The 24710-nt window shown below is 42.0% G+C and overlaps 1 protein-coding gene and 1 long non-coding RNA gene across 10 annotated transcripts; one reads left to right on the top strand and one right to left on the bottom strand.

The window, feature by feature from the left end:
• The first annotated feature begins 239 nt into the window (after positions 1-239).
• On the top strand, positions 240-13999 carry ZNF181 (zinc finger protein 181). 6 transcript variants are annotated; one of them, XM_042919062.1, is made up of 5 exons: positions 240-973; positions 1643-1719; positions 6314-6434; positions 6672-6758; positions 7951-11305. In XM_042919062.1, exons 2-5 carry the CDS (start codon positions 1711-1713, stop codon positions 9426-9428), a joined length of 1695 nt encoding a protein of 564 aa, XP_042774996.1. In that variant the 5' UTR covers positions 240-973; positions 1643-1710; the 3' UTR covers positions 9429-11305. The 6 variants fall into 6 exon arrangements, with proteins under 6 accessions (XP_042774996.1, XP_042774998.1, XP_042774999.1 ...); XM_042919064.1 differs by having other exon boundaries at positions 890-967; XM_042919065.1 differs by lacking the exon at positions 240-973 and adding an exon at positions 13619-13999 and having other exon boundaries at positions 1429-1719; positions 7951-8024.
• On the bottom strand, positions 11347-24564 carry LOC122208274. 4 transcript variants are annotated; one of them, XR_006197165.1, is made up of 4 exons: positions 23886-24564; positions 19920-20048; positions 12280-13359; positions 11347-11824 (listed from the first exon to the last, which is right to left on the bottom strand). It is a non-coding gene; the product is annotated as an uncharacterized LOC122208274 (long non-coding RNA). The 4 variants fall into 4 exon arrangements; XR_006197166.1 differs by having other exon boundaries at positions 11348-11824; positions 19976-20048; XR_006197167.1 differs by lacking the exon at positions 19920-20048 and having other exon boundaries at positions 11349-11824.
• Between the last annotated feature and the right edge of the window lie 146 nt (positions 24565-24710).

The following is a 24710-nucleotide window of genomic DNA, read 5'->3' as shown; positions in this document are numbered from 1 at the left end:
CCACAGATACACCCGCAGCAGGCTGCTTTGGCCTGCGGACAACTGCAGGTGGCGCGCGTTTGGGTGGGCGGGGCGAGGTCAGCGCTTCTGGAGACAGAGGTGGGGGAGGCTCTGCCCGTTATCGGAGGAGTGAAGATCTTTTTCCTCAAAGCGTTCGCTCGAGCCTGTCATTTCTGAGTCCTTCGAGGACCTGTACACGTGACGGCGGCAGTCAGTGTCACAGCCGCGACGCGACCGCACACATTTCCGGGAAGTGGCGTCTGTGCGCTGACAACTGTTGCCATGAAAGCCCGGACACAGGGCATTTTAGGGAACGACGGGACTGGGCAAGCGGACGCCGAACACTCAAGACCCTCACGTGCTGACCACAGTGGCCCAGGCTTTTGTACGAGAGGAGACCTTCCGCTGGCAGAGGCCAGCTCTCCGCCGGCACCAAGCAAGGGCGGCCCACGTCCCGGCAGGAGGACGTACGCGTGAGCAGACCGGCGACCCGGAAGACCTTTCGCGGCCGCCTAATTTTCTGGGAAGTGTAGTTTCGTGGTTCGGGCGCCATTGTACTTAAGAAGCAAGCAGAGGGCGATCCTGTTGTCCCCTGGATACTTCGCGTGCGCGTCCCGGTGGAGCAGCTCTGCGACGAGAGCCATCCGCCGGGGCGTTCCTCAGACAGCGCGGCCGTTTTTCTCGCCGGGCGCCCGGAGCTCGCACGGCCGCGCAGCCTTCTGGGAAGTGTGGTTTTACGGGGGGACGTACGAAGCGCCGGTAACTTCCCTGACGCGGAGGCGTCTGGGAAATGCCGAGCTGGTGTGGGCTCCGTCCTCCGTCCACCCCGCGGTAGTGTCGGGAAGGCGGCCGAATTTTCCAGGGATAGTGCGGTTCTCGTGACGGCGGCGGCCCTGGTCCGCGGAGGTGCGGGCTCTGGTCCGCCCGGCCCGGGCCTCGGGGCCAGGGAGGGCCCGCCGGAACTCAGGCAAGTGTGAGTCCCAGCAGGGCGGCGGGGCGCCGGGCACGCTGGTGCCTAGTCTACCCCGCGGGGGGAGCACCGCCTGGGCCTTAGCCTCCTGGACCTCTCTGTAAAAGGGGTATCGCTTACCGCCTAGAGCTGTGACAAGGAAATGGGCGAGTGAGTGTGCAGGGTACGCACTGAAAGAAAACCCCATCCGCAGTGGTGTTTAGCCAGTCCGGTCATGAAACTGACGCTTTTCACGTGTGCAGCCTTCAACAGATGGGTTCAGTATCGCTTAGTTTCAGTTTTCTCACCCTTTAGAAGAGAAATATGGAATAATGTGAATGTCCACCATGCATAGTTGTGAAGATTGAACGAGCTCTTCACATGATTGCTGTTGTTCTGTGAGCCTGTCTCTTGTGTGTGTGTATAAAATAAGTGTATATATATATATATATATATATATATATACACACACACACACATAAATATACACACACACACATATGTAGTAGATTTACACACCATTGGCGCCTGGTGAATGATTACCTCGTGCTAAGGAACACTCTGCTAGTTCAGGAGAAGAATGGAGTCTTAGAAAGTGATTCCCAGTATACTTTTCCTTGCAAGTGTGTTACAGAGCTGCAAGATAAGCCTCATTTTTCATGGCTTCTTTTTTGTGTTGATCTGCCTTCTCAGGACACTACTCTTCTTTAAGACAAGAGCCTGAAAAGAGGACTGTGTTGACTATTGGAAATTGCAAAGCCATGTTCCAGGTAAGTCGGTAAGGTCCCCGGATCTTCCTGAAACACCTTAGCAGAACTCTTGAGTGTTTGCTTTGCTTCTCTTGCCAGTTCCTACCTAACGAAGTCCATTTAGGGACCGGATCTATGATTCCTTTCATTATAGCAAAGGATGGAGCCCACAGAAGAACTCCCAAAGTACTGTCTACTCTCAGTGCTCCTCTTTTGCCATTTTTCTGCTTGAAGCCTCTGTAGAATCTTGAGCAAAAAAAAAAAAAAATTTTTAATTACAATTCAGAATTCATGTTTAGAATTTTAGGTTATTTGCTTTACAGTTGTCAAAGCAGTATCATGTGGTCTCAGTTAATGGTATGCCAGTCCTTTCAGTTGTTCAAGTCAAGAGATGTTTGGAGTCCTCTTTGATTCTTTCCTTTCTCTTGTAACACATTCAGACGCCCTAGTTGAATCTGAAATACATCCCGGATATCTACAGAATCTCACCAGTGGTTGCAACATCACCATCACCACCACCGCCACCACCATCCTGTCATTCCTCAGCTTAAAACTCTTCAGTGACCCTAACTCAAGTCAGAGTTCTATAGTGACTTAAAACGCTTTGTGCAGGGGCGCCTGGGTGGCTCCGTTGGTTAAGTGTCCAACTCTTGATTTCGGCTCAGGTCATGATCTCACATTCGTTAGATCGAGCCCTGCATCGGGATCCTTGTTGAAACCTAAGAACCTAAGAGTCTCTCTTTCCTTCTCTCTCTGTGCCTCCCCTGCTGGCTTCTTGCATTTGTTCTCTTGAAAGAAAGAAAGAGAGAGAGAGAGAGAAAGAGAGAGAAAGAAAGAAAGAGAAAGAAAGAAAGAAAGAAACCAAAATGCTTTGTGCAATTACGCTTTTATTCCTCTGATCTCATCTTACTACTCTGTCTCCTTGTTCCCGTGAGCTCTAGCCACACTGGCTACGGCTTCCAGGCCTTGGAAATTGCTGTACCATCTGCTTGGAATATTCTTTCCCCAGATATGTAGAAGCTTGATTCTTACCCCCTTCATAGCTTTGCTCAGTGGTTACTTTCTCAGGAAAGCTTCTCCTAACACCTGCAGTCAACTTTTCTAACAATCACTTCTACTCCTCCTCACTGCTTTGTTGTTTTCCAAAGTGGTTATCACTCACTAGATAACACGCTATTTAGTAAGTGCATATGCTCGTTGTTGGTCTCCTCCCTCTAGGAGGGATTTTTTTCCCCCTGTCTTGACTGTTTTCAGGACCCAGTGTGGCATCTGACACAAAACTGATGCTTGGTTGTTCAAAATAATAAGTTTTCACCATAGCCGCACTTTTGTTTTCATGGAGGAAGACTTTATTAATTATAAGGGAATGGGAATATAAGGAATTAAACAATTATAGTAAACATAAAGAGGGAGAGAAGTATAGAGAAGAACAGAGAAGGCTTAATACAGCAAATCAGGTACTTAAAACATCTGACCTTCTGGCTCGGGAAACCCTGCGGTGACCAGCCCAGTTGGAGTCCCAAGGGTCCTGGAAGGAGCATCCTCCCCTCAGGTGAGACTTCCGAGTAGCTATACTGCCAGGGCAATATATACATATACTACCCTTGTGTGATTTATGGTTAGTCATTAAGTTTGCCCAAGTGCAGTGCTGAGCAAGCTGTTTTTGTTTCTCTTATCGTATCTCACCCAGGAGCCTGGCATCTGTATATTCCTTTTCCCTTCCTGATCCATTCTAGGAGGCCAGCCTGATTTGGCTCAAGGAGGAACATGAGGCACATTAATCCCTCTTGGCGTCAGGAACAGAAGGGCCAGTTTTGATCTTGAGGCCAGATACGGCATACAAGCTGACTAAGCCCCCATGATTTGTATGTGTGGCTCTGGGCAGAAATGCGAAACAAGTCACATGAACAGCTTTACACGGAACATTGGTAAATCGTTGTTGAGTGAATGAACTTTGAAACAAACGGTTAGGATCCTTGAAAAAAAAGGGTAGGATCATCAGGTGGAAGGTGAAGCCTGGCATAGTGTTAGTGGCATATGTACACGTTGGGCAGAGTCTGGTTTCTTGGGAATATTATTAGATAACTAGGGGAACAACTTTTTAAGTAAAAGCTAAAGTGAACTAGTTGCCAACATCATTCATTGATACATTTTGTAAACACTTGTGAAATATCTGTTGGGAAGAATCTTACATAGGTTTGAGCGTCCTATCCCGTGACATGTAGGACTTCGTAATCTAGTGCAATACTAAGAGAACTTTTCTTTTTTCTTTTTTCTTTTCTTTTTTGTCTTTTATTTCTTTTCTTTCTTTCTCTTTCTTTCTTTCTTTCTTTTCTTTTCTTTTCTTTCCTTCCTTCCTTCCTTCCTTCCTTCCTTCCTTCCTTCCTTCCTTTCATTTGTTTTACTTATTTAGAGCACAGGAAGGGCAGAGAGAGGAGAGAGAGGGAATCCCAAGCAGGCTCCTCACTGTCAGCGTGGAGCCTGATGTGGGCCTCGAACTTGTGAACCATGAGGTCATGACCAGAGCCAGAATCAAGAATTGGACACTTAACTGACTGAGCCACCCAGGCACCCCCTAAGAGAACTGTGGTGGAAATGTTCTTTTTGTGTACTGTCCAGTATGGAGCCACCAGCCCTATGTGATTATTGAGTACTTGAACTGTGACTAAAGTGACTCAGGAACTAAATTTTAAAGTTTAATTTTTAAAAAGTATTGATTTAAACGTACATAGCCAAATGTGGCTAATGGCTACTGTTTTGAGCCAGTACAGGGCTGGTAGAAAAGTAAGAAAGCATAAGAAATTAAGATAGGTGCTGGAATAAAGATCCTAAGTTCTTCTGGGGACAAAGATGAATGAATATCCCAGGCTGCCCAGGCAACTGAAGGGGCAGGAAGAGTTGAAGCATCCCTGAGGAGGCAAGGTTGGAACTGGTTTTGGTGACCCAGGGTACCAGGGAGGCAGAGATAGGAGTGAAGTTATACCAGACTGAGAGAACATCTTGAGCACAGGTACATAGGGCTAAGAATCTTTCAAGGAACTGTGAAAATTTTCTAAAGTGGTGGTTCTCCAACAGGGGTGATTTTGTCTCCTTTAGCCCTACCCATAGGGGACATTTGATAATGTCTGGAGGAAACATTTTTGGTTGTCGCAGCCCTGGGGTGCAGGGGAATGGGTAGAGGCTAAGGGTGCTACTAACTAAACACTCTGCAATGCACAGGACAGCTCCCACCACGATTATCCAGCCTGAAGTGTCTATTGACATTGGTCAATAGACCAATGTACTTGAACTGTGACTTCAGCTCGGGTCATGATCTCACGGTTCGTGAGTTCAAGCCCTGCGTTGGGCTCTGTGCTGACAGCTCGGAGCCTGGAGCCTGCTTCTGATTCTGTGTCTGCCTCACTCTCTGCCCCCTGTCCTGTTCACACTCTGTCTCTGTCTCTCAAAAAGTGAAGAAATGTTAACAAAAATTTTTTAAAAGTAAATAAATACACTTAAATAAATAAAACCAAAGACCAGTATCACTAATGAATATACAGGTCGAATATCCAAATAAAATAATAGAATATTGAATCAGCCACTTGGAGTGAAAAATGTATCATAGCCAAACAATGTCCACATCATCAATGAAAGATGATAATAATGCCATTTTAAATGTATACATTTTTTGCACATATTATAGTTTGACTAATGAGTAAGCTGTTACTGAACATTTAAGCTTTTTCTAAAGGTTTGCTATTTTAAATAATATCATGAATGGGTACTATTTTCTTAGAATATTTTCCTTGAAATGTGTTCTCTGATTCTTTGCCTGTACTTTTCAATGTTTTTTTTTTTTTTAATTTTAGTGTTTATTTTTGAGAGAGAGAGAGTGCACAAGTTGGGGAGGAACAGAGAGAGAGGGAGACACAGAATCCAAAGCAGGCTCCAGGCTCTGAGCTGTCAGCACAGAGCCTGACGTGGGGCTGGAGCCCACAAACCCTGAGATCATGATCTGAGCCGAAGTCGGATGTTTAACCGACTGAGCCACCCAGGCGCCCCTCTTTGCCTGTACTTTAAGGTCCAATTCAAGGACTGCCTATGGCATGAAACTGTTCTTTAGTTTTCTTGCCCATGGGTCTCAATTTTTTTAAATTTCAGATCATCAATACAAGGTTTAATTATATACCATAAATGGTTTTTGTTTATAAACTAGTTACATATGTATCTTTCTTTAATATAAAGATGTCTTTTTTCTGAACATACTGGATCATTCTTTTGAACCTTATTGGATCATCATTTTTTATTTACCTGTCATGTAAGCTATAAAAAGAATACAACTAAGTACTTGACTGTATGCTGTCACATGTTGAATGCTGATTTTAAAAATTTTAGAATTTTCTTCCCTTTGGCAGAACAAACTCTCCTGAAGCAAAAGCTCTCATATTTCTCTTGCCCTTATTGTAAAACAATGCCAAACACAATTATCCAATTACTATGTAACTTAGATCCCTGATCATTGCTATAAATACTGAATCTTGTTCCCTTTCTTCTACAACCAGGGTAATTTTGTTCCTTAGTCAGTGACAGAAGTGGCCCTGGCTATGACTGAGCCTAAATATGTTTGCTCTTTCAGGTGACATTTAGTGATGTGGCCATAGACTTCTCTCATGAAGAGTGGGGATGGCTAGATTCTGCTCAGAGGGATTTATACAAGGATGTGATGGTCCAGAATTATGAGAACCTGGTTTCTCTAGGTAAGCACAGCTCCCTCTCTACCCCAGTGGGGGAGACTTTCTGTCAATTACTGGAGATCCTTCTGAGTAAATGGCTGAAATTTTGTTTCAGATTCCCAAGGGTGTGTAGAGTTCTTTTGTGCCCTGCCTGAAGCTTATCTTCCCATTTCAGTGAAACTTCCTTTCGTTCCTTTTATGATGATGGCCTCTCCTTCATGAGGACCACAGTTTAAACAGGTTCTGTATTTTTCCTGTAAGCAGGTCTTTCCATACCTAAGCCGTATGTGATCAGTTTATTGGAGGATGGAAAAGAACCTTGGATGGTGGAGAAGAAACTGTCAAAAGGTATGTTTCCAGATGAGTCGTGGAGAATCAGGCAAAAGAAGTCTTTGTTAAACATGCTTGTGGAAAGTATGGAGGCATTTTTGCATATTTTAGGGGTACTCTCTTCAGAGATCCCAAATGTAACATATGAGGGATCCTTAGATTTCAAAACAGCCATTCCTCCACCCCGGGTTATTATCTTTCTGCATTACTTATGTTATCTAATAAAAAATGGAGGTTTTGCCATCATTATAATTCAGATTGTTATTTTACTTGCAACAAAATAAAGCAAATTATTCTCTTTAAGTCCACTTAAGGAAAACTATACCAATGGTTTTAGGCAAAGAAAGGCTGTCAGTCAGATGGCAAATGAGTTTTCCCCTAAGGCTGAGCTTCGAGGGTCAAATGTGGACATGAGTGATAGAGGAAGTAAAGAATGTATAAAAAAGTTTCTAGGAACAATGTTTTCTAATGTCCAATAAATGATACGATTTTACACAGATCCTACACAAACAAAGCCTAAATCTTTTAGAGCGATAAAGAATATTTATTTTGTTCGTTGTTAACTGTGTAATGCAGTACTGTAAATTGTGCATTTTGGGGAGATGGGGTGGCTCAGTCGGTTGGGCATCCAGCTCTTGATTTTGGCTAAGGTCATGCATGATCTCATGGTTTATGGGATCAAGCCCCATGTTGGACTCCGGACTCAGCATCGAGCCTGCTTGGGATTCTCGGTTTCCCTCTCTCTGCCCCTCCCCTGTCTCAAATAAATAAACTTAAGAAAATAAATTGTGCATTTTAAGCATACTAACTGACAGTAAATTGAGAATAACTGAAGGTTGGAGAACCAAGGCTGTGAGACCAAAATGTGGTCTTTCACATAAATGTAGGTACAGAATAGAACGTTGGCTTGGAATCCAGAATACCTTGTGCGTTTTTTTTTCCTTACAGTTTCACTTTTTTTCCACAGACTGTTTGCCTGTATTTAACTCATTTTCCTTATTACTCTCTGTTCCCGTCTCTCTGAGCTGTCTCTGTTTTCTGCTCCATTTGAACTTTGTTCAGAAATGATTGAATACATGAGAATTGTCAGTTATGTGCTTTCTGGGGATGAAGATGTGCTCTATTTTTCCTCTAGTTCTCTAATCCTTCCATAGAAGTTTCTTTTTAAGAAGTACAGAAAACAGTGTTTTGCTTTCTTGATATATTTCAGATTGGGAATCAAGATGGGAAAACAAGGAATTATTAATGAAGGAGGATATTTATGATGAAGATTCACCCCAAATGGTAATAATAGAAAAAATTACAAAACAAAATCATGAATTTTCAAATTTTAACAAGGACTGGGAATTTATAGAGGCGTTGGAGGGGAAGCATGAAAATCAGGTAGAACATTTCAGACCTGTGACCCTCACCTTTAGAGAAAGTCCCACTGGGGAAAGTATTCACAAATTTAGAAGCATCCTCCATTTAAAGTCTATTCTTTCTGAACCACAAAGAATTTCTGCTGAAGGGAAATCACATAAACATGATATATTTAAGAAGAGCTTACCAAAAAAACCTGTTATAAAAAATGACGGTATCAATGGTGGAAAGAAACTTTTGAATTCTAAAGAAAGTGTGGCAGCCTTCAGCCAGAGCAAATCTCTTACCCTTAACCATTCTTATAATAGAGAGAAAGTCTATACATGCAATGAATGTGGGAAAGCCTTTGGCAAGCAATCCATCCTTAATCGCCATTGGAGAATTCATACCGGAGAGAAACCATACGAATGTCATGAATGTGGGAAGACGTTTAGCCATGGCTCATCCCTAACTCGACATCAGATAAGTCACAGTGGAGAGAAACCTTACAAATGTATTGAATGTGGGAAGGCCTTCAGCCACGTGTCATCACTTACTAATCATCAGAGTACTCACACTGGGGAGAAACCGTATGAATGTATGAACTGTGGAAAGTCGTTCAGTCGTGTTTCACATCTCATCGAACATCTGAGAATTCATACTCAAGAAAAACTCTATGAGTGTCGAATATGTGAGAAGGCCTTCATTCATAGGTCGTCTCTCATTCACCATCAGAAGATTCACACTGGAGAGAAACCTTATGAATGTAGTGAATGTGGAAAAGCCTTTTGCTGTAGCTCACACCTTACCCGACATCAGAGAATTCACACTGTAGAGAAACAGTTCGAATGCAACAAATGTCTGAAAGTCTTTAGCAGCTTGTCATTTCTTATTCAGCATCAGAGTATTCATAATGAAGAAAAACCTTTTGAATGTCAGAAATGCAGGAAATCCTTCAACCAGCCAGAATCACTGAACATGCATTTAAGAAATCACACTAGATTGAAACCTTATGAATGCAGTATATGTGGGAAAGCGTTCAGTCATAGGTCATCCCTGCTTCAACATCACAGAATTCACACTGGAGAGAAGCCCTATGAATGTATTAAATGTGGGAAGACCTTCAGCTGTAGTTCAAACCTTACTGTACATCAGAGAATTCATACTGGAGAAAAGCCATATAAATGTAATGAGTGTGGGAAGGCTTTTAGCAAAGGTTCAAATCTTACTGCCCATCAGAAAATCCATAATGGAGAGAAACCCAGTAGTGCAATAAGTGTGGAAAAGCCTTTAGGCCACATGAACCTTTCTACGTGTGAAAAACCATATAAGCGAGAAACTGTATGAATGCGATATTTGTCATAATACACTTAGCCATAGATCCTTCCTGAAAATTTATACTGGAGAAAAGTCTTTTGAATGTAATGAATGTGGGAAGGTCTTTAGCAGTAAAACAAGCCTTACTGTCTATCACAGTTCACACTGTAGAGAGAATGTTTATTGCCTTCATAAAGGCAATAAATACGGGAAAGCCATTAGCCACTGTTAATCCCTTAATTGACAGAAGTAAGTACACACAGGAGAAAAACCCTATATATGTAGCATATGGGAAAGACATTAGGCAATATGAATCTCTTATTGAACACACAGGAGAGAAGCAATATGAATATAAAAATTGTGGGAAGTCCTTCAGTGAAAGTGTATCCCTTATTCTGTCTCAGTTCACACTGGAGAGAAAGCTTGTATGAGAAATGTAGCAAACTGTTCATTGCGTTATCTTGCTAGACCTCACAAGATTAATGCTAGAACAGCCTGAAAGACGTAGGAGTTATGTGTAAATCTTTCTTTACAATGATGTTATTTGTAAGCAGTTCTACAGGAGAGCAAATGAGTAGATTATAAATGAATATGCATTTCTTATAGCAATAGCAAACAATTTTACTCGAGTCCTGCATAGAAGTTTCTTTAGCTAATGGGCATGTGAAGAAATTTAGTCCCCCAGTGGATCCAGGAAATGTTTTAAAGTTAAAAATTAAAGCTGCAAAAGAAGTAAAAGGTGGTGTGAATAAAGTTTTTGGTCTCTAATAAAATCAGTTTGTATATAATGAACTCTTTCACTGTGACACTGATATTTCTTGCAAAGTTTTTTACTTTCCTCTTGAAGCATTAAGCCTTACTGTGTGCTTTAGCGGGAGACTAGCTAAGCTAGAGAAAAATGGCTTGATCTCTGTGCTGAGACTATCCTTATTTTCGTGAAGATAATTCACAGTCCATTTCCAGTTGGCTTAATTCACACATTTTAATTTTTACCAGTGCAGTGAGAACATAGCCAAGAAACAACAAACTATGAGAGATCAGAGCAGGCTTAATGGTGGATGTGCTTTTCAATCTGAATCTTAAAGGATGAGTACTAATTACCTGTGTGTGGGCACATACACTCTGGGAGTCGTTCTAGGCAAAGCACACAGGCCTGTTCTGTCATGTTAACTCTATCTGGACTCCATGATCCTGAGTCTAGTTTCATGCTTTGTGGCTTTAAGGTATCCCTGCTGGGAGCATGGCTGATAACAGCAACAGTCATTTCTCCATCCTGGATCATAGTTATGGGAGTTTACATTGAAATTAATAGTACAGAGCTGTCCCCATTACCCTTCCTCCAGCCTGCCTACCAAGTTTGAAAACAGCTACTTGTAATATGTGCCTTCTTGAAATGCTTGAGAGGCATTTTATTTTCTACACTGAACCTTGACAGATAATTATGGTTTGTAAAGGGGCTGGCTTCAAGTAGTCTTAAGTTTTAGATAAATGGAATAGTCTTACTTGTCTCATGGTTTCCTATCTTGTGACTAGAAGGATAGTACAGAATCCTGTCTGGATTGGATTAGGACTGTCTGGACACTTGGGAGTAAACGACACTTATGTAGCTTATATTTCAGGTTATGCTCTCTATGGTGTTTCGTGTCATAAGAAAGAAATTATTTTAAAAAGGAGTATTATATCACATGTAATTGTGATGTGGAATGAGTGATAGGGTTTCCAACTTTAGACAAAATACTCTAGTATATGTGCAACCCTAACAAAGCCAAGAGATGAAGGCACATTCCATAGCAATTCTCAATAGAGATAGTAGATTTGGAATGGGATGGTGAGTTTTTAAAAAGCAGACATTTATCTTTCCTTTGATTTAGTTTTATTTAAGAGATTGTGAAATTCTAAGGAATGCTGAAGGATCTTTGAGAGACTTAAGCACAGCATGGTGTCAAGGATTAAGAACTGTTATAATTATGGATAGATTGGCCACTATATATGTACAGTTGTGGGATAATGGCAAGTGTTCTGTTTCTCCCATTCTTTGTCCTTCCTCCTGTCTCAAGCACTGGTACCACACAGTTGAAGTAGTACTTTAATCCTAGATTTTATTTGCTTTCACTACATGTAGTTTGATGTTACCTTGTTATTTTGTTATGAGGGGATTCATCCAAATATTCAAACTTTGAATGAATTAAACACATACAATTAAAAAGCATAAGCATGCACATGATAACGTTTTACAATTCTTGGTTTAAAGTGCCTTCACAGTGATACTGTGGTTCAGGTTGTGCAGATTGTTGTGTTAATCCTCATACCGGTTTTCTAGCAAGATAGTTTAATGTTGATCTGGCTGCATTTCAGGGACGAGAGACACACAAAAAAACTTCATGCTGTTCTGCCATCTTGGCCCCTCTCTTCACAGTGATACTGAACTAGGAAAAGCAAGCCAGGGTTAAATCAAGACAGTGAGGACTTAAAGTGGTGAGAGTGTATTACCTTGCTGCAGATTGGGCTAAGATCATGATGTTACAGTGTCACTGATGGAGAATCCTACTCCATCATTTCTGTTAACCATTTCTTGAGCATCTGTGAGCCAGGTAAATAAAACACACTCTATACCTTTCAAGAGCTCAAAAGTGTATGCGTGCATGTGTGTGAAGACTATGCCCAGAAGTCATGTCACCCGACTATAAATCCAAGTTGCATGTATACTGGCTTTATATGATCTTGGGCAAATTACTTCAAAATCTATAAATGGTGATAGTAATACCTCACAGGATTTTATGAAGATAAATGAGTTAATTTGTATAAAATGTTTGCAGTGTCTTGTACCTCAAAAGCATTCAGTGAATATTAGCTGTTAATTTCATCACTCTTATCTACTTACCGTTTCACTTTTCGCGGGGTCCTTATAAGACACTCCCATTTCCTTCCAACACATCCGATACCTTTCATATTTGAGCCATTTCCAGAGGGAATATGTTTATTACCCCGTATACTCCCAAGGAGACACAAAGAGCACCAGATAAGAGAAGATGAGACGAAAATCCACCTGGGCTGCAGGAAGGAAGAATGGTGCCCTAAAGATGGTTTTGGAGAAAAGGCAGAATAAGGGAGACATTGTCAATTAAACAGTAATGTTTTGAAAATGTCTTTTTTCTTTTCTTTGAGCAGTACTGTGGACCTAAAATACTCAGTAAACCATGTTGTAAACAGATGTGCTGTCATCAGGCTTTGATGTTCCATTTATAGAGCACAGGCAGAGCAGATTTAGCATAATCCTTAAGGGTCCTAGGATTTTCAGAATGGTAAATGAACACTGGTTTCTGCTTAAAGTCATCAGGTGCATTTGCCCTTAATAAGAGTCAGCTTGTCGTTTGAAACTGAAGCCAGGCATTGACTTTTCTCTAGCTATGAAAGTCCTAGATGACATCTTTTTCCATTGAAGATCTTTTGCTTAGTGTAGCCACCTTCAGTAATGATTTTAGCCACATCTTCTGGACAACTTGCTGCAGCTTCCACATCAGAACTTACTACTTCACCTTGTACTTGTACAGAGATGGCTTCTTAAACTGCACGAATCCACCTCCGTTAGCCCCATTTCCTCTCTGTAGCTTCCTCGCCTCTCCCAGCCTACCAAGAACTGAAGAGTTCGCACTCTGGATCAGGCTTTGGTTTATGGGAATATTGTGACTTCTGTTCACACATTTGTGTGTTCACTGGAGTAGCACTTTTAATTTTCTTCAAGAAATTTTCCTTTGCATTTACAACTTGGCTGTTTGGTGCAAGAGGCCTAGCTGCTTTCAGCCTAACTTGGCTTTTGACCACCTTCCTCACTAAGCTTAATCATAGCTTTTGATTTCAAGTGACAGATGTGTAACTCTTCCTTTCACTTGAACACGTAGAGGCCATTGTAGGGTTATCTGTTGGCCTAATTTCAATATTGTGTCTCAGGGAACAGGGAGGCCTAAGGACCAGACAGAGATGAGCAGGTGGTTAGTGGAGCAGTCAGAACGCACTATTGGTTAAGTTCATGGTCTTATATGTGTGCAGTTTCTGGCACCCCAAAACCATGACGACTGTAACATCAAAGATGACTGATCACAGATCACCATAACAAATATAATAATAAAGAAAAAAAATATTGTGGGAATTACCAAAATGTGACAGAGACATGAAAAGACAAATGCTGTTTGAAAAATGATGTTGACATTTGTTTGATGCAGGATTGCCACCAATCTTCATCAGTTTGTAAACAATGCAATATCCGCAAACCACAGTAAAGTGAAGTGCAAGAAAATGAGGTGTGCCTGTATAACCTCGGGGAAGTCCTTTCATTTCTCAAGCCTTGATTTCTACATCAAACCAAGATTAATTCCTATTTTACCAGGTGTTTTTGAGAATTGAAGAGAAAATACTCCTAAAGCAAACAGTGGAGTGCCTGGTACATGTGAGTTGCTTGGTGTGTTTTTCTTACTTTTATTAATCCTCCCACTGACTATGAGGTGAGTGTCATAATCATCTCCATGGCATTGTCAGCAACCTGAGATTCGACAGCTCTAGTAAGTTTCCCAGAGTCACACATCTCAAACGTAGGCTAAATTTGAACACCCCCCCCCCCCCCCCCGCCAAGAGACCATGCAACTGCCTCATGACGGTACTGTGTCTCAGAAGATTAAGGTTTCTTTTGCAACCACACAGGTCCTCTCCTGCCTTTTTGAACAAAAAAATATTCCCTTTAGCATGCTGTTCCTTCAGCCTAGAATGCCCTTCTTATCCCCCTTTTTACCACGCTCATCTGTCAGAGTGACTACTGTTCACCTTGCAAAGTTCACTTCAGTTGTCACCCAGGCTTGCTCAGGCACTAATTGAGGAAATGAGGGATAAAAATGCTGTCCGTCATATAGAAAACCAAGAGCAAAAAGGCAGAAGTTCTTGCTCTCCAGTAATTACTTTTAATGTAAATAGATTAAGTTCTCCAATAAGAGATTGACAGAATGGATTAGAAAAATGTTCCAACCAGATGCTGTCTACAAGTGAGTCACAGTGGGCCCAAAGACACAAATATGTTAAAAGAGTGGGAAAAGCTCTTTTATGCAAAGAGTAACCAAAACAGAGCTCTGGTGCCTATATTAATATCAGACAAAATAGACTTTAAATCTAAAAGATTTCAAGTGACAGGATCACTGTATATTACTAAAATGTTCAACACAGGAAAAATATATACCAATTATAAGCGTTTGCACATCTAATAACAGGCCCATAAAAATATGTGAGGCAAAGTTGACAGAATTGAAGGGAGAAATAGACTGTTGTATTAATAGTTGGAGACTTCAGGACTCCACTTTAAATAATGGGTAGATCACCACACAAAAGATAAAGGAATAAAGGACATAAACAACTCAACAAGCCAACTACACCTAACAGACAAATAACATTCCACCTCAAAACTGCACCATACACATTCTTCTCAATTGCACATGGCATATTTTTCATGATGGATTTATATATTAGCCCATAAAACAAATATCAATAGCTTTAACATATATAAAGTAACTTTGTTGATCATAACAGGAGGAAGTTAGAAATTAAGGAAAAGTGGACAATTCACAAATAAGCAAAAATTAAACTATACACTCATAAATAACTGTTATGGCCTGAATGTGTCTTCCCCCAAGTTCCTATGTTGAAGTCCTACTGTCTGATGTGTTGGTATTAAAAGGTGGGGCTTCTGAGAGATGCTTAGGTCATAATGGTAGAACCCTCATGAATGGGATGGGTGCTTTTAGAAAAGAGATCCCACAGAACTCTCTTGTTCCTTCTGCCTGTGAGGATACAAAACAAATCCTGCAACCTGAAAACCTGACAATGCTGGCACCTTGATCTCTGACTTCCACCCTCAAGAACTGTGAAAAATAGGTTTATCCTGCTTACAAGCTATCCAATCTCTGGTATCTTGTTATGGTAGCCTGAATGGACTAAGAAAACAACCAATGGGTCAACGAATAGATCACAAATTAAATCAGAAAATACTTAAAGACTAATGAAAACACAGCATACCAAAATTAATGTCGTATAGCAAAAGCAGTGCTAGGAGGGAAATTTGTAACATAAATTGCCTATATGAGAAAAGATCTGGGAATCCATAACCTAACTTTACACCAAAAAGCTATGGAAGAAGGAAATAATAAAAGACAAAGTGGAGATAAACCAAATAGAAAAACAGAGAAAATCAGTGAAACCAAAAGTTGGCTCTGAAAAAAATCAACAGAATTGACAGAATGTTACCTAGACTGACACAAAAAAAGAAAACACAAATAACCAGAAATGAAAATGGAGATCTTGCTACCAACCTTACAGAGGTAAAAAGGATTATAAGACAATATTAAGAACAACTGTACACCAACAAATTATTTTCTTTCTCTAAATTTTTATTTAGATTCCAGTTAACATACAGTGTAATATTGGTGTACCAACAAATTATATAATCAAGAAGTGGTCAAATTCCTTGAAACACAAAGATTACCTAAACTAACTCGAGGAAATAGAATATTTCAACAGATCTGCTTTATAAAAGTTAAAAAAAAAAAAACAGATTTACTCTATAAAAAGTAAAGAGATTGAGTCAGTAATCAGAAACCTCCCAACAAAGAAAAGTCCTGTACCAAATGGCTGTACAAGTGAATTCTACCAAATATTTAATGAAGATTTAACACCATTCTTCTCAAGCTTCTAAACAATTAGAGGAAAAAAATTCTCTATGAGAACATTGTTCTCATACCAAAGCCAGATAAAGAAATCACATGAAAAGAAAATTACAGAGCAGTATTCTTTGTGGATATAGATGCAAAAATCCTCAACAAAAATTAGCAAATAGAATCCACCAGTATATTAAAAGATTTATTCACCATGACCAAGTACAATTTACCCCAGTAATGCAAGAGTGAGAAGAAAATCAACCAATGTAATCCATTCCATTAATAAAATGAAGGAGAAAACTCACATGATCATCTCACTTTATGCAGAAAAGGCATTTGACAAAACTCAATAACCTTCATGATAAAAATGCTCAGAAAACTAGGAATAGAGGGAAAACTCCTCAACATGATGAAGGCTATGTGTAAAACCCACAGCTAAAATCATCTTCAGTGGTGAAAGACTGAAAGCTTTTCCTCTAAGGTCAGAAAAAGACAAGTAGACCTGCTTTCACAGTTACTATTCATCATTGTTCTCAGAGTTTTATCTCAGAGCTATAAGGCAAGAAAAGGAAATAAAAGGTACCCAAAATGGAAAGGAAGTTGTAAAACTTTCTTTTTGCAGTTGAAATGATCCCATATATAGAAAGGATTCACAAAAGAATTCCCCAAAACTAATAAGGCTAATAGATGAATTCAGCAAAGTTGCAAGGAAAAATCAATACCCCAAGTCAATGGTATATCCATGGAACAGCAATGAATGATACAAAAAGGAAATTAGGAAAGTCCTTCCATTTATAATAGTACCTACAAGAGGAAAATATTTGGTAGTAAATTTGTATGCTCAAAACAAAACAAAAATGCTGGACAAAATCAAAGATGACCCAAATAAATGGAAAGATATCTCATGTTCAGAAAAACCCAGAAAGACTTAACATTGTTAAGATGTTAATACTACCCAAAGAGACACACAGATTCAATGCTATTAAAATTCCAGCTGCCCTTTTTTTTTTTTTTTAGAAAAGGTAAAGTCAATCCCCAAATTCATACAGAATTATAAAGGGCCCCAAATAGCCAAAACAATCCTAAGAAGAATAAAGAATAAAGTTACCCAACTTCACAATTTATTACAGTGCTACATTAATTACAGCAGTATGGCAGTGACATAAGGACAGACATACAGACCAGTGCAATAGAATAGAGAGCCCAGAAATAAACCCTCACATGTATGGTCAATTAATTTTCAACAAGATGCCAAGACCTTTTAAGGGGAGGGACACTCTGAAAAAGTTGAAGAGCAGGCAACATTTCCTAACTCATTTTATGATGCCAGAATTGTCCTGATACCAAAATCAGACAAAGATACTATAAGACAGAAAGAAGGGAAGGGAAGGAGGGAGGGAGGGAAAGAAGGGAAAGAAGAAAGAAAGAAAGAAGAAAGAGAAAAGGAAAAAGAGAAAGAAAGGAAGTAAGAAAGGAAAACTACAGACCAGTATCCCTTACAAATACGATGCAAACATACTGAAAAGACTAGCAACAAACATTTCTCCAAAGAAGATCTATAAATGGCTAATAAACACATGAAAAATGGTCAATATAATTAGTCATTAGGGAATGCAAACCAAAACCACAATGAGATATCACTGCCAGGATGACTATGAGGAATATTTTAAACAGGGAAAATAAGTGTTAGTGACATTGTGGGGAAAATGGAATCCTTTGTGCAATGCTTATGGGAATGTAAAATGGTATGGCCCTTGTGGAAAACACTGTTGTGATTCCTGAAGAGGTTAAATATAGAACGACCATATATTTCAGCAGTTTCACTTCTAGATATATACTCTAAAGCATTGAAAGCAGGGACTTAAACAGAGAATTGATCACCAACATGTATGGTGACAGCATTATTTACATTAGGTGAAAAGGATGAAAAACAATCTAGATATCCATCAACACATGAACTGATAGACAAATTGTGGCATATACATGCAATGGAATATTATTCAGCTTTAGAAGGAATAGATTTCTGATGCGTGCTACAATATTTATGAACTTTGGAAACATGCTAAGTGAGATAAACCATACACAAAAGGACAAATATTGTATGATTCCATTTATATGAGGTACCTAGAGTAGGGAAATTCATAGAGATATAGAGGTTACCAGCCGCTCAGGGCAGTGTGGAAGGGGAAGTTGTTGTTTAATTGAACAGTTACTGTTTGGGATGATGAAAAAGTTCTGGAAATGGATAGTGCTGATGGATGCACAGCACTGTGAATGTACTTCATGCTAATAAGTTGTAAATTTAAAAATGACTAAAATGGTATATGTCCTACAATAAAAAGAAAAAAAACTTCAATGCATAATAACATAGCCTTCTTGTTCTTGGGAAGTTCAGTGCTTTGTCTTGATTCCAACAGAAGTAAGGTAAAAGGGAAAAACTTAAGCAAATGATCCAAATCTTCTATAAGATAATATATATTTCATGGTAATTTTCAGGGTGCCACAAACCGTACCTGCTAGCTTTTGCCTCTTTTGGAACTGAGCTAACTTATCTCTGAGGGAATTCATTAGTAGACAAGTTAATGGAAATTACACAATAAGACTGGAATGGAACATGTCAAGAAAATACAGAAGTCTGTAAGTACTCACCAATCACACTGAGAAGAACCTGATTTTTGGAAGGGTGGCAGGTTCTAACATGTAAACACATTATTTGGAGTTTTATTTCTCCTTTAAACATTATTTTTGTAGGAATAATAGTCTCATACAGGATTTCTCATTGATAGTCAGTACTTATGCACGAAAATAATGAAGTGTGCAACCATTGTTGATGACCTTAGGTTGCTAATTATGTAATTATTTAAATTTTGGAATTGATACAGAACATACAAACCCATTTCCTCATTGTAAATCTTGGGAGAATTGAGGCATTGAAATAAGGCCTAAGACATAGACGTGGGAAATATACAGAGAATATGTGAATTCTGGTAATAATTGAATGAATCAGTAGTTTATAGTATGGTCCCTGGACCTGCAACATTAGCATCACTTTGAAACCTGGGGTAAATGCAAATTATCAGAACATTGTTCCTGGCAGAGAGAAACACCTGAACAAAAGCCTGATAGCTGGACAGACTGGGATTTAGGGAGGGAAAGAAGGTCTGTTGGGAAGATATAGTTTGGGGTGGTTGGGACAGCATTCATCAAGGTAGAGAGGGGAGGGGTTGGAGCTTAAAGTATTTTTCGTGATATATTAGGGGTTTGGATTTCATCCCAAGAGCAATGGAGAATCTAGAAATAAAAGAGAACCCTCTTCATGCCCCAGGGACAGACTGGGTCATTAATAAGGGGAAAAAATGCTGGGTATGGCTATGGTATACTGAAGAATGGACCACCTCTAGAAGGCCCTCTTGCAGACTTCCAGCCTCTATAGGAGGGTCTTCTAGTTTTTCCACAGGAGAAAAGGCCCAGAGCTATTTTAAAATTACCCAGATTCTCCACAGTGGAAACTGATTCATACTAGTTGTTTGTTTGTTTGTTTGTTTGTTCACATACTGTCTGGGGAGACTCAACCTACCCCTCTAGGCTGAAGGTGGACTCCCAAGAAATAACCTGGTTGGAGACAGAGCAGAGTTTGGTCCTCTAAGCCATTTAGTTACACTTCCATATATCAGATACACATACACTCAGTGCAAATAGAAGGAGTATGAATAGATTACTCATGACTATACAAATGCTATACATTTGAAAAGGTTTCCTTTTACTAAAACATAAATGCTAATCAGCAATCACCTGAGCCGCCAGGAGACATACTAGAAGACAGACTTACAGGTGCATAAATGCAGAGAATAGAGAGAGATCTTCATGGCCCTTCTGAGGACCCACCTTTCAAAGGTACTTCCAGAGTTGTCAGTTTACATTTGTTTATGTAATTTTTGCAAGGATGCCAGTCTTCCCACTGGAATATTTACAGAAATACAAACATATTCACAGATCATGTCTGAAATCTAATAAAAAATAAGTGGTGATACACAGAAACAAAATATAACCCAACTGAGGAGAAAAACAAATCATTCGAAATAAGCACAGAATGGCAAAGTGGAAAACATTAAAACAGAAAAATGTAGGGGTGTCTGGGTGGCTCAGTCGAGTGTCTGATTCTTGATTTCGGCTCAGGTCATGATCTTGAGGTTGTGGGATCAAGTCCTGCGTCAGTGCTGAGTGTGGAGCCTGCTTGGGATTCTCTTTATCTCTCCCTCTGCCCCTCTTCCCCACTCACCCCCTCTCTCTTCCTCTAAAAAAACAAAAACGTGTTCCATATGTCCAAGAATCAAGAAGACTGAACATGTTAAGTAGAGACATGAAAGATTTAAGGAAGACCCTAATCTAAGTAAAAGAGATAAAAACTATAAATTATGGTATGAAATGATGTCACTAAGGGCAAAGTGGACATTGCAGAAGAAAAGATCAGGAAAATGGAAGATGTAGCAGTAGAAACTATTCAAAATGAAACAGAAAATACTAAAAAAGAAAAAATTATCAATGAGCAGTGAGACAACTTCAAAAGAACTACTACACATATATAACTGAAGGCCCTGAAAGAGAAGTAGAGGGACAGAAAATCATTGGAAGAAATAATGACTGAAATATTTCCAAATTGGTGGAAACTATAAACCTAAAGAACAAAGGAGCACAGGAAAATTTCACCAAGGCTGGAGCTTGGGAAAATGGTGGAATAGGAGGAAGCTGAGCTCATCTTGTCCCACATTTTCAACTTGGATCCAAAGACGGGCAGGAAAACTCCACAACTAAATACAGGGAAGAAGCTGTATCTCAAAGGTTAGAAAGGTCAGAAAGGTGAAGGGAGGCTGCCTGAAGGAGGGAAGGAGCTGCACTTGCAAAGAGGGCAGAGAAACAGGCCCTCACACCAGGGAGCTCACATGGGGGAAAACTAAGCCCCATAGCATTTGGCTTTAAAAAAACAGAGGGGCTGAGGTGAGCCTGGGTGTATCAGTCAGTTGAGCATCTGACTTTTTATTTTAGCTCAGGTCATGAACCCAGGGTCGTGGAATTGAGCCCTATGTTGGACTCCATGCTGAGCATGGAGCCTGCTTAAGATTTCTCTCTCTCTCTCTCTCTCTCTCTCTCTCTCTCTCTCTCTCTCTCTCTCTCTCCCCTCCTGCCCTTCCCCACTTGTGTGAGTGTGCACTCTCTCTCTCAAATAAAAAAATAAAACAATAAAAACCAGGGCTGAATTCTGTGAGTTTGTAAAACCAGTGGGACTTGGAACCTGGAGGTTTGGAGGTCAGCTAACTCAGCATTGGGGGAGCCAGGAAGGTGAGTGATAACTGGGTTGCTGCCCTTAAAAGGACATGAGCCTGCATGGAGAGACAACATAAAAATGGCAGTTTGCACAATGCTGGGGGCAAATAGGACACAGATCTGTTCATACTGATTTTGGAGTGTGTTAGGGGGACTTCTCCTAAAACAAGGGAGCTGGCACATGCCATTTTCCTCCCTGTCCCCCTAGCATAAGCACAGAGACACCTGCAGGGAGCAGGGCTGCACAGAACTTGTTACCTAACCCACTAGCAGTGTGCCACACCCATGAATTCTCCTGAAGACTTGCCCATTCCAAGCTTGCTAGCCTAGGCCCTGGGCTCAGGGGTTTAAATTTGTTAAAGCCATGAGCACCCTGCCCAGACTTCAAGTGCACATCCACCATGCCACACCCAGTTGTGTGCTCTAGCCACCCCCATGTTTTACCCAATCACACATGCCAGGGAAGTGTCCCATTCTGTGCCCAGCCACAACTCACGCCCCACCAGGAACCATCAGATGGCCCACCCAGTCATGTGCCCCGACCACCTTTGTGGGTTGTGACCAGTCATGCACCCTGTCACCAATGTGCACTGTGCCGAGCCACCAGGTGCACAGGTGCTGCCACATGCTGTACCCAGCCACCACGCCAGGCCCAACCACTGCACTCCACCTAGCTTCCCACCCCAGCCAATGTTGTGCACCATGCTCAGACTGGCACATCGAGCCACCGCAGTGATTAGGGAGATCCTGCATAGGACTAGCGGCCCAGTGCAAATTTAGCTAATTTGCTCCCAAGTTCCTAGGCAGGTACTACCCCCAAGAGGTGGCCTGACTGGGTCCCACTAACACCACAGAGAACAAGCACAGCCCACAACAGGCAAAGTCAGTGTAGACAGCAGCACTGAAGAGAAAACTGACTCAGACACAGCAGCAGGGCATAAGCAACGCATGTAGGATACTCTCCTGAAGTGCCAGGTTCTGAACAGGAGACATTGCACTGTAGGGCACTCCAGGACCTCTTCTTCATAAAGTCATACTTTCAAGAGCAGAAGACACAGCTGACATTTTTTTAGCTTTCTTTTTTTTAATGTTTATTTAATTTTGAAAGAGAGGGGGTGGGGAGGGGCAGAGAGAGAGGGAGACAGAAGTTCTGAAGCAGGCTCTGTGCTGAGAGCAGAGAGCCTGATGAGAGGCTTGAACTCACAAACCACGAGATCATGACCTGAGCCGATGTCAGACACTTAACCAACCGAGCCACCCTGGTACCCCTTTATCTGACTTTCTTAACACACAGGAACAGAAACACAGAAGCAGGCAAAATGAGGAGACAAATTTATCCCAAATGAAAGAATAAGACATGGCTATCTATAGCCAGAGATCTAAGCAAAACAGAATAAGTAAATGCCTGATAGAGAATTTAAACCAAAGATAAGGATACTCACTGGACTTGAGAAAAGAGTGGAAGACATGAGTGAGACCCATAACACAGAGATAAGGAATAACAAAGCAGAGATAAAGGACACAATAAATGAAATGAGAGACACACCTGATGGAATGAAGAGCAGAATGGAAGAAGCTGAGGAACGAATTAGTGATCTGGGAGACAGAGTAATGGAAAGTAAGCTGAATAAAAGAAAGAGAAAAGAATTCTGCAAAATGAGGATAGACTTAGGGAACTCAGTGACTCCATCAAACATGATAACACTTACATTATAGGAGTCCCAGAAGAAGGGAGAAGGGGGCAGAAAATTTATAGGAAGAAAGAGTAGTTGAAAACTTTTTTAAGACATGCTCCCCCCCCCTTCCCTGCCGATAGATTTGCTAGCTCTCACCCTATGGGCAATCTGGCAGTCCCAGTACAAGCTCCAGATTTAACCTCTACTGATGCACAAACCCCATCGAGTACTTACAAACAAATTGGCAAAAGCCGTGGAAGACCTAGAGTCCCCAAACCATAGAGCAGTGGCTTCAAACTTTCTCGAAAAAAGCCCGATAACACATATATATTATAGCTTTGTGGATCACAGATCTCTGTCACATATTTCTCTTTCTCTCTCTGTCTCTCTCCCTGTGTGTGTGTGTGTGTGTGTGTGTGTGTGTGTGTGTGTGTGTGCGCGCGCGCGCGCGCGCGCGCGCTTGTGCAGGGGTGTTACAACTAAAGTTGCCAGCACGGTTCTTAGCTCTGGGGTCTTACAAACACAGGCCATGTGTGGAATCTAGCCCACAGGCCTCACTGTTATCCTAGTACCAAATATTGCCGAGAGAAAATTCCAAAGCCCTGAAGAGATGGAGATACACAGCATCTTTGCCGCCTGGATAAGTTAGCGTGAGTAAACTGCCGAGTTGGACTAGGATTCCGAAGCCTGGTCTATGGACTGATTCTAAGAAATGTCGGTGCCTTCCGGGCAGGAGTTCCCGGGACAGGGGACCCTGGGCCCCTCCCCCTCCCCCATGTGCACCCCTGTCCCTGCACCTGGGAGAAGACGCCTCACTGACAGCCGCGGGGTTTGCTGCGCGACTCAGTTCGGGAGCAATCTGCCACCGAGATGTTCTGACCACGCGTGGCCCCCGCCCTCATCTTCTGAGAGACGGAGGCCCGGTGTGCCCAAGGCGCACTTGCAAGTGCCCCCGAGTTGGCCCTGCGGGGCGCTCATCCATCACTCGTGTGCCCCGGCGCCGAGCGCCCTAAGGACCATCGAAACAGAACACCACGAAGTAATTCGTGACGTGTGCATGACGAGGACTCGCCAGGATCTGATGGTTCCAGGAGCGCCAGGCAGCCCGGGTCAAGCCCTGGCAGGGCCGCCACCACCTGGGCGAGCCGAGGCAAGTTCTGGGCCTTGAAGACCGTTCGCCCACATGCGTAGAGCTAAGTGAAGAGGCCCTGCCCTCCGGGACCGGCTGACGTGGGGGCGGCGGGCGGGCAGGTCGGGGCACCTGGGTGCCACCTCAGGATCCCGGCGGCCCGGCCGCGGGTGCCGCGGGCTCAGCTTCCCCGGGCGGCCGCGCCGCCGCCGGCTCCGGGATGCCGGGCCACCCCGTGAAGCATCTGGAGGTGGCTGTCCCGGGCCCTGGGCTACCCGCACGCGGCGGCGGGGCGCCGGCCTAACTGCTGTCCTCTGCGGCGGCGCTTGGAGAGACGCGCCCGGGGGCTCTGGCGCCCGGGGCCGCTCTGTCCAGTGTCGCTCAGCACCTGGACGCTGGCCCCGCTGCCGCCTGCCCGGCGACCTGGGGCTCTCCCTCCCGGGGCCAGCTCCCCCACGTCCCCCGCATCCGGCCGAACCTGGCTGGCCCCGCC

Source organism: Panthera leo, chromosome E2 (genome assembly GCF_018350215.1).
Source record: "Panthera leo isolate Ple1 chromosome E2, P.leo_Ple1_pat1.1, whole genome shotgun sequence".
Classification (NCBI taxonomy): Eukaryota; Metazoa; Chordata; class Mammalia; order Carnivora; family Felidae; genus Panthera; species Panthera leo.
Note: the sequence above shows the minus strand (reverse complement) of the source record. Positions and strands in the feature narration are given on the sequence as shown.